This window comes from Arachis hypogaea, chromosome 11 (genome assembly GCF_003086295.3).
Source record: "Arachis hypogaea cultivar Tifrunner chromosome 11, arahy.Tifrunner.gnm2.J5K5, whole genome shotgun sequence".
NCBI lineage: Eukaryota > Viridiplantae > Streptophyta > Magnoliopsida > Fabales > Fabaceae > Arachis > Arachis hypogaea.
The window spans coordinates 121026833-121037031 of NC_092046.1; the positions used below are offsets into that span (position 1 = coordinate 121026833).

The 10199-nt window shown below is 38.2% G+C and overlaps 1 protein-coding gene and 1 non-coding gene across 2 annotated transcripts; both read left to right on the forward strand.

Moving 5' to 3' along the window:
- Positions 1–287: 287 nt before the first annotated feature.
- LOC112724666 (small nucleolar RNA R71) lies at positions 288–395 on the forward strand. The gene has a single exon (XR_003163819.1). It is a non-coding gene; the product is annotated as a small nucleolar RNA R71 (small nucleolar RNA).
- A 5790-nt stretch (positions 396–6185) lies between these two features.
- LOC114924677 (uncharacterized) lies at positions 6186–7266 on the forward strand. Its single transcript, XM_029289941.1, has 2 exons — positions 6186–6766; positions 6879–7266. Exons 1-2 carry the CDS (start codon positions 6186–6188, stop codon positions 7264–7266), a joined length of 969 nt encoding a protein of 322 aa, XP_029145774.1.
- Positions 7267–10199: the final 2933 nt, after the last annotated feature.

The window sequence follows — 10199 nt, forward strand, 5'->3', positions numbered from 1 at the left end:
AGACTCTGAGAGATCATATTGACTTGCTGAGTCAATATTTTATTCTGAGCCAATATGGCATTCAGAGTATCAACTTCAAGAACTCCCTTCTTCATAGGCGTCCCATTGTTCACAGGATTCCTTTCAGAAGTGTACATGAACTGGTTATTAGCAACCATGTCAATGAGTTCTTGAGCTTCTGCAGGCGTTTTCTTTAGGTGAATGGATCCACCTGCAGATGTGTCCAGTGACATCTTTGATAGCTCAGATAAACCATCATAGAATATATCCAAGATGGTCCATTCTGAAAGCATGTCAGAAGGACACTTTTTGGTCAACTGTTTGTATCTTTCCCAAGCTTCATAGAGGGATTCACCTTCTTTCTGTCTGAAGGTTTGAACATCAGCTCTAAGCTTGCTCAGCTTTTGAGGAGGAAAGTACTTGGCTAAGAAAGCCGTGACCAGCTTATCCCAAGAGTTCAGGCTGTCTTTGGGTTGAGAATCCAACCATAATCTAGCTCTGTCTCTTACAGCAAAGGGGAAAAGCATGAGCCTGTAGACTGCAGGATCTACTCCATTAGTCTTAACAGTATCACATATCTGCAAGAATTCAGTTAAGAACTGAAAAGGATCTTCAGATGGAAGTCCATGAAACTTGCAGTTCTGCTGCATCAGAGAAACTAATTGAGGTTTCAGCTCAAAGTTGTTTGCTCCAATGGCAGGAATGGAGATGCTTCTTCCATGTAAATTGGAATTAGGTGCAGTAAAGTCACCAAGCATCCTCCTTGCATTATTATTATTTTCGGCTGCCATCTCCTCTGCCTGTTCGAAAATTTCTGAAAGGTTATCTCTGGATTGTTGTATTTTAGCTTATCTTAATTTTCTCTTCAGAGTCCTTTCAGGTTCTGGATCTGCTTCCACAAGAATGTTCTTATCCTTGCTCCTGCTCATATGACAAGGAAGAATGGCCAGAAAAATGATAATAATAATAGAGATCCTTTATACCACAGTATAGGGATCCCTTTGTGAGTGGAAGAGAAGGGGGAGACAAAGAATGTGATGTAAAGGAAGAAATGCAACTGTACGAATGGAAGAGATGTGAGATGAGATGTTAGGATATGAATGAATAAATATTATAGGATGGGGGAGGTATAATTTTCGAAAATTATTTTGAAAAGGAGTTAGTGATTTTTGAAAATTGGTTTTTGAAAAATGTTTAGTAATTTTTTTTTTTCGAAATTTTTTTTTTTGAAATCAAAAATAAAAATTAAAAATAATTAGTTAATTAAAAAGAAATTTTGAAAAAGGGGGAAGATATTTTCGAAAATAGAGAGAGAGAGAGTTAGTTAGGTAGTTTTGAAAAAGTTAAGAAACAAACAAAAAGTTAGTTAGTTAGTTGAAACAAATTTTGAAAAAGATAAGAAGTTAGGAAGTTAGAAAAGATATTTTGAAAAGATATTTTTGAAAAAGATAAGATAAGAAGATATTTTTGAAAAGATATGATTGAAGTTAGTTTTGAAAAAGATTTGATTTTTAAAATCTCAATTAATGACTTGATTCATAAGAAATCACAAGATATGATTCTAGAACTTAAAGTTTGAATCTTTCTTAACAAGCAAGTAACAAACTTCAAATTTTTGAATCAAAACATTAATTGATTATGTTATTTTCGAAAATTTGTGATAAAAATAAGAAAAAGATTTTTGAAAAATATTTTTGGAATTTTCGAAAATAACTAAGAATTTTGAAAAAGATTTGATTTTTGAAAAAGATTTTGAAAAAGATAAGATTTTCAAATTGAAAATTTGATTTGACTCATTGGCAACAACTTGATTTTAAAAATTTTTGAAAAAGTCAATCCAAATTTTCGAATTTGAGGAGAGAAAAAGGGAAAGATATATTTTTTTTTTATTTTTGAATTTTTATGAAAAACATGAAAATTATGCAATGCATGAAATTTTTAGATCAAAACAATGAATGCATGCAAGAATGCTATGAATGTCAAGATGAACACCAAGAACACTTTGAATGTCATGATGAACATCAAGACACAATTTTGAAAAATCTTTAATGCAAAGAAAACATGCAAGACACCAAACTTAGAATTCTTTAATGCTTAGACACTAAGAATTCAAGAATGCATATGAAAAGCATGAAAAGACACAAAACAAAAAATCATCAAGATCAAACAAGAAGACTTACCAAGAACAACTTGAAGATCATGAAGAACACTATGAATGCATGAAATTTTCGAAAAATGCAAGATGCATATGCAAGTGACACCAAACTTATGATATGACTCAAGACTCAAACAAGAAACAGAAAATATTTTTGATTTTTATGATTTTCTAATTTTTTTGGATTTTTATTTTATATTTTTCGAAAATAGTTTTGAAAAAAGAAAAATAAGGATTCCAAAATTTTTAATATGAATTCCAGGAATCTTGCCATGTTAGTCTAAAGCTTCAGTCCAGGAATTAGACATGGCTCACTAGCCAGCCAAGCTTTCAATGAAAGCTTCAGTCCAAAACACTAGACATGGCCAATGGCCAGCCAAGCTTTAGCATGTAGATCAGGAACAGTAGCAGGTGGATTAGCAACAACTAGCTTGCTCTTGATAACAAATTGCTGCCTCAGTCCAAATAATTTTAGACATGGCTTTACAGCCAGCCAGGCTTCACATGCTTCATGAAACACTAGAATTCATTCTTAAAAATTTTGAATAAATTTTTGAAAACATTTTAATTTTTTTCGAAAACAAGAGAAATTTTTTTGAAAATTTTTTGAAAGATTTTTGAAAAAGTTTTGAAAAATAAAATAAAAAGAAAATTACCTAATCTGAGCAACAAGATGAACCGTCAGTTGTCCAAACTCAAACAATCCCCGGCAACGGTGCCAAAAACTTGGTGCACGAAATTGTGATCTCCAGGCTCGAACAAATCCTGGTAATGGCTCCAAAGCTTGGTGCTCTGATCTTAATTCATAATTGTCACAACTTCGATACAACTAACCAGCAAGTGCACTGGGTCGTCCAAGTAATACCTTACGTGAGTAAGGGTCCAATCCCACGGAGATTGTTGGTATGAAGCAAGCTATGGTCACCTTGCAAATCTCAGTCAGGCGGATTTAAACATGATATTTTATTAGATTCAAATAAACAATAAAAGGGATAGAGATACTTATGTAAATCATTGGTAGGAATTTCAGATAAGCGAATGGAGATACTTTTCGTTCCTCTGAACCTCTGCTTTCCTGCTATCTTCATCCAATCAGTCTCATTCCTTTCCATGGCTGGCTTTATGTGATACATCACCACTGTCAATGGCTACTTTCGGTCATCTCACGGGAAAATGATCCAATGCCCTATCACGGCACGGCTAATCGTCTGGAGGCATCACCCTTGTCAATGGCTTCATCTTATCCTCTCAGTGAATAATATGCTCACGCACCCTGTCACGGCACGGCTATTCATCTGTCGGTTCTCGATCATGCTGGAATAGGATTCACCCTCCTTTTGCGTCTGTCACTAACGCCCAGCACTCGCGAGTTTGAAGCTCGTCACAGTCATTCAATCATTGAATCCTACTCGGAATACCACAGACAAGGTTTAGACTTTCCGGATTCTCTTGAATGCCGCCATCGTTCTAGCTTACGCCACGAAGATTCTGGTTAGGAGATCTAAGAGATACTCATTCTAGCTTAATTCATGTAGAACATAAGTGTTTGTCAGGCACGCGTTCATAAGGGAGAAGGATGATGAGCGTCACACATAATCATCACCTTCATCACGTTCTTGGGTGCGAATGGATATCTTAGAAGAGAAATAAGAAGAATTGAATAGAAAACAGTAGTACTTTGCATTAATCTTTGAGGAACAGCAGAGCTCCACACCTTAATCTATGGAGTGTAGAAACTCTACCGTTGAAAATACATAAGTGAAGGTCCAGGCATGGCCGAGATGGCCAGCCCCCTAAACGAGATCACAGGATCAAAATACGATCCAGGATGTCTAATACAATAGTAAAAGGTCCTATTTATAATAAACTAGCTACTAGGGTTTACATGAGTAAGTAATTGATGCATAAATCCACTTCCGGGGCCCACTTGGTGTGTGATTGGGCTTGGGCTTGAGTGTTACACGTGCAGAGGCCATTTGTGGAGTTGAACGCCAGTTTCTGTGCCAGTTTGGGCGTTCAACTCTGGTTTTGGATCCTTTTCTGGCGCTGGACGCCAGATTTGGGCAGAAGGCTGGCGTTGAACGCCAGTTTACGTCGTCTATTCTTGGCCAAAGTATGGACTATTATATATTGCTGGAAAGCCCTGGATGTCTACTTTCCAACGCAATTGGAAGCGCGCCATTTCGAGTTCTGTAGCTCCATAAAATCCACTTTAAGTGTAGGGAGGTCAGAATCCAACAGCATCAGCAGTCCTTTTTCAACCTCTGAATCTGATTTCTGCTCAAGTCCCTCAATTTCAGCCAGAAAATACCTGAAATCACAGAAAAACACATAAACTCATAGTAAAGTCTAGAAATATGAATTTAACATAAAAACTAATGAAAACATCCCTAAAAGTAACTAGATTCTACTAAAAACATACTAAAAACAATGTCAAAAAGCGTATAAATTATCCGCTCATCAACAGGCTAAGTTAAGAAACAAAGATACTAAAGAGTTCTACATTTTTTTTACCATCCTGTTGACCAACCTGAGATCGCAGATGATGATTATGAGAAAAATGATGAGGTTGAGGAAGAAGTCGATCCAAATGACTTGGAGAAGTTGGATGACTCATCTACTGATGATGATAGCGATGGCAGTGAGGAAGATGAGCTGTATAAACCACCACCAGCTGGTTATAAAAGTGGGAGTGAGAGTGGTGAAGATGATGAGGGCAGAAGGATTAGAGCTGGCAAAGAAAAGAGGAAACAAGTGTCTCCATCGTCGATGAAAGGGGTTGAACCCAAGGAAAAGCCAAAAAAAAAGCAACACATGAGTCTAAAAGGCAGAGATTTAAAGCAAGAAGGGTGGGCTCATTTGGAGAAGGTTCCTTAAGGTCTACTTGGCCTGCTAAGCAGGCCAGCACAAGTAGGCCAAGAAGACAGCCCAATAGATCTAGGCTTGCTCAGGAGCCCAACATGAGGCCAGCCATTGCAGAGTATGTCAGTGATATAGACACAGAAGATGAGGACATTGTGTTTGAGTATGAGTCTGAGGAGCTGCATACCCCTGTCTCATCGGAGGATGAAGGGAACAAACCACACTGGCCTGAGTTTGATGAACAGTATGGCTTTGGAGAAGGCAGATTTGAGCTAGGCATAATATTATAGAGAGGTTCAAGTAGGTTGTGAAGGATTCATTTATTGCTGAGGGAAGAGAGTTGGTATGGATTAAAAATGACAAAGAAAGGGTTAGAGTTGGCTGCAAGGGTGAGGATTGTCCATGGATTGCCCATCTCTCTTACAATAAACAGCTGCAATTTTTCCAAGTAAAAACATATAGGAGTGAACATACGTGTGCAAGAGATCTAGGAAGCAATGCAGCTGACCAACACTAGATCAGCAAAAAAGTAGAGAAAAGGATGACCACCCATCCCCACATGAACACACATGAGGCTATTGATTTTTTAAGAGAAGAGTTCGATCTAGTTCTACACCCTAAAATGGTTTACAGAGCTGTGAGGGAAGCCAAAGACAGGATCATGGGCAACGAGATAGAACAGTATGGAAAGTTGAGAGACTATCTAATGGAGATACATAGAAATAATCCAAGGTTTACTGCCTTGCTAGATGTTATTCCCCAGCCACAAGCACCCCAACATTTGATAAAATGTATATATATTTTGATGCCTGCAAGATGGGATTTAAGAGTGGATGCAGGCCTTTGATTCATTTGGATGGAGCATTCCTCAAGACCTATCATGGAGGCCAATTACTGTCTGCTGTGGCACAGCACGCTAATAACCAGTTTTATGTGATTGCTTATGCTGTAGCCAGGTTTGAATCAAAGGAGTCATGGAAGTGGTTTTTGAGCCTACTACAAGAGGACATTGGAGATGTGCAATAACATGGTTGGAATTTTATGTCCGACCAGCAAAAGGTTAGTAAGTGACTTTCTCTACTTAATTTAAATACCTATCTTGAAATTTAATGAAAACCCTTCTCGAATCAATCTCTGTTAGGGTCTAATACCTGCATTTAAAGAGATAATGGCAAATGCACATATGCAGAATTGTGTCATGCACATGTGGAAGAACTTCATCAACCGTTTGAAGGACTTATACATCAGGAAAATTGTGTGGGATTGTGCAAAATGTACGACTGTGCCTGAGTTCAAGGCAACAATGGAGAGGCTAAAGGAAGTTAATAAGGATGCCTGGTCATACCTGATAAAATTTGATTCTGCAACATGGGTAAGGGCCTACTTCAGTCATGATCCAAAAGTTGACAACCTGACTAACAATATGTGTGAGTCTTTCAATTCCAAGATTGTCAAGTATAGGTGCAATCCTATATTCACAATATGCGAGGAAGTGCGCTGCTACCTCATGAGGTGTATGGTTCAACACAAGAGACTAATAGACTGCCATCACGGAAAGCTTGCACCAGTTCAAGAGAAAAGGTTGAAGCGGCTTGTCAAGCCGAGTAACAAATGGATTGCAGAGTGGATTGGTGATAACGAGCACAAGCGATTTGAGGTCACATACATGGGATCTAAGTTGGATGTGGACCTGATCAAGCATACATGCACATGTAACAGATGGCAACTAACCGGTCAGTGTGCACTTATGTTTCTTTACTTGTTTTTTATTGTCTTTGCCTGCCTGCTAGTATTGTTATTATGTGAAATTGTATTTGCCTAATTGTTATCCTTTCATGCATGCCTGTTACCAATTTATTAGATTTTCTGGAAAAGGAATGCCGTGTACTCATGCGGTTGCAGCAATAAGAAAAAGGCATGACAACATGGAACATTATGTCCATCTATGGTTATGCATGGAATCTCTGAAGAAGACTTACGAGCACTTTATCCAGCCTGTTACTAGTGAAGAGTTCTGGACATGGACTGATCAGACAAGGCCTGCTGCAGCTATCATCAAGAGACCAATCGGTCGTCCAAAGGTCCATAATAGGCAGAAAGACCCAGCAGAAACTGTTATTGAAGGTGAAAAATTGAAGAGGAATTTCTATGTGACCTGCAGCAAGTGTGGTCAAACAGGACACAACTATAATACTTGCAAGGGTGCGCCATCCAACCCAAATGGGAAACCTAAGACCAGGAAACCATAGAAGAAGACCCATGACAACCTTTCTCTTGTGGTTCTGCCACTGTCACAATCAGCACCTGAGGCAGAAGTACTTGACTCAACTAAGGATCTTTTTTTCCCCCCGATAAAATGTTGAAGGATTTATTTGTCTATTTTAAAAGTGTTAAATGACCTATTTGTAGCTTTTAAATTTATTTGATGACTTTACCGTCTTTCTTCATTTCAGGGTGAAGAGCATAATTCATCTATTCTAACCAACCAAGACCATTCTGTAGCTACCACAACTCCAGATATGGTCCAATAACAAGCTGCTCCAGAAGCTGCATATGTGCCTGTTTCTGCAGTCCCAGCTGTGAGGCAAGACCAGGTTCTATTCAAACCTCTAGCCAGAGTTCCAACAAGGCCATCCGACAGAATCTTGCGACCAAAAAAACCAATTAGAAGGAAGGATGATCGCAAACAACATGTTCAAGGATCATAGTAGGCAAGTGCAGAAGCAATTGAAGGACCATCTGATGAGACTCTGGCTGCAGCAAGCACTGGAACTAAAATAATGTTTCAGTTCATCCCCACCCCAAGAGTCAACAGTTCCAAGAAATGATGTCGCTGTCCTAGGAAGTCAGTCATAGCTGATGTAAAAAATTGGACAAACTTATTTTCTTTTGTTATGCATTGTAGTATCTTTTTGGCAAAATTATGATGCTCAGGTTGTGACCTGTTATGATACTGCTTATCATATTTTGTTAGGATTGTAATCCTTCAAACTTATCTTTTGGTTCAATGTTTAATGATCCAACTAGTTTAATGAATTTTACATACCCGGACCATCAACATGATATTATATATAGACATTTAAAGACATGATGTTACAGCAACAAGATATTATCATTCATCAAAAGATAAACATAACTACATTATGTCAATTGTTCCTCACAAGAGCAATGCTCAACATCTAATAACACCTAATAATAATAACAGCAGCACAAATTACCATCAAACATACAACAATAACCCACATATTAGATTTTTTTTCTCTCTAAACAAGCAAGCTTCTTCTCTAACTTAACCAGCCTCTGTTCTACTTTATTCTTGCACAAGTATTGCTCCACATCGTCAACTTTGTTGTTAATAAATGACTTCTCCGTAGCCCCAATTTTTGCAACATGATCATCAAGCCAGACAAAGAACTTGTAGTGGGATAGATTTTTCAACTGTAACATCAACAACAAAATAAAAATTCAGCTAAACACATGAACCAGCCTCAAGCTTCACAAAACCATGTTACCTTGAAGAAGGGACACCCAAGAAATAACCGGTTAGGGTTAGTTGGCATCCTGGACTGGTACAGTACAACATACATGCCACACCTGCACATCGGAGCAATGCCGTCCTTCTTGTCTCCAGCCTCTATGCAATGAATGTGAAACAGCAATAAGACTCATTGGGTGCTCGAAGAACCTCTGTTACTGGTCATAGATGCCCTAGACGCAATAAACCCCTAACTATACAAGTGTGATGGTGTTTGGAACCAATTTGGAGAATTAGGGAACCTCCTAAAACGTCATCGTTTTGGAGGCAGAGCAGAAGGACCTAGTTGTCCTCCATTTGAATGTCAACATTTCAACCTACCCCTTAACGGATACATCACTCCGTTATCGCCACATGGATGCCACATCAGACCTTTCCATTTGACATTAGAGAGCAGATTGAATGGAAGGACCAATTTGTATGGCGTTTTGAGAGGTTAGGGATCGTTTCGTATTTTCTATTCTCGAGGGAGTTAAATGTCCACAAATTAAAAGTTCAGGGACCTATTTGTCCTTTACCCATAATTTTAAGATTTAGAATTTAAAACATAACCTCAATAAAATTGCAAAATATAACTAAAAACTTCAAACATTCAAAAATTAAAATTTTGGTAAAATATGTTTTTTATCTCTAACATTTTCGAAATTTTTTAAAATAATTCTTAACGTTTAACTTGAATCAATTTTATCCTCAACTTTTAGGTACGAAGGAAGGAGAAAATATATATATATAAAATCGCAAAGAACTGTGAAAGAAGAACCCATACTTAGATCAGGTTAAGTGCATAAAGAATAAAGATAGAGAGATTTTGACTCAAGATAAGTAGATCAATGAAAGGTGAAAGAGCTACTTCTACGAGTTATTTAATGAAAGAAGACTCTTCCAAACCTTGGTCGATTATGCACGAGGGAAGAAGATCAAAACTTTAACTACTATTGAAGGATTTGAGACTTCAAGATAAAAGAGACTCTAAAGCGGATGAAAAATGGCAGGGCAGTAAGACCCGATAATATTTCGATTGAAGTTTAGAAGGGACTTGGAAAAAAAGGCATCAGTTGGATAACCAAATTTTTTAATGAGATTTTAAGGTCAAAGAAGATGCTAGATGAGTGGAGAAAGAGCACATTGGTACCTGTTCCGAGGGTTACCTGAAACTGTAGGTCAATCTCAGACGAGATCTTCTGTGTTGGTCGGAGATGACGTGTCCGGCTGGAGGATGGTGACTGGAGATGTTGCGTCCGACTTGTTGGACTGACAATATTGCTGATCCTTTGTCACCGGAGGGTGGTGGTACCTGCAAGGGACTCCGATGCTTAAGTTAGCAAGGGTATTAAGCAGGTTTTTAGTAGAATCAGAGTATGAGTTATACCTGGGTGCTCCAGTGTATTTATAATGATGAGGAGTGGCCTTTCTGGAGATAAGATAATTATCTTAACTTATCTTATCTTATCTTTGGGTGAGGTCATCTTATCTTCAAGGGAACCGCCCTTATCTCTATAGGCTTGGGTTGCCTTTGGATTTGGGTCGTGTTCCTCTTCTTTGGGCCCTTATTGGGCTTTTCTGGTGATTTGGCCGAGCTCTTTGAGAAGAGGTCGGATAGTCTGACTTGAAGAGGTCGGTTGTCTTGTCGCTAAACATCCCGGGTCG

Bases quoted from the DNA above. Each gene is read 5' to 3' on its own strand.
- LOC114924677 (XM_029289941.1), top strand. From the start codon at position 6,186: ATGGCAAATGCACATATGCAGAATTGTGTCATGCACATGTGGAAGAAC. The intron at 6,767-6,878 runs GTTTCTTTACTT...CCAATTTATTAG, and splicing joins ACCGGTCAGTGTGCACTTAT to ATTTTCTGGAAAAGGAATGC.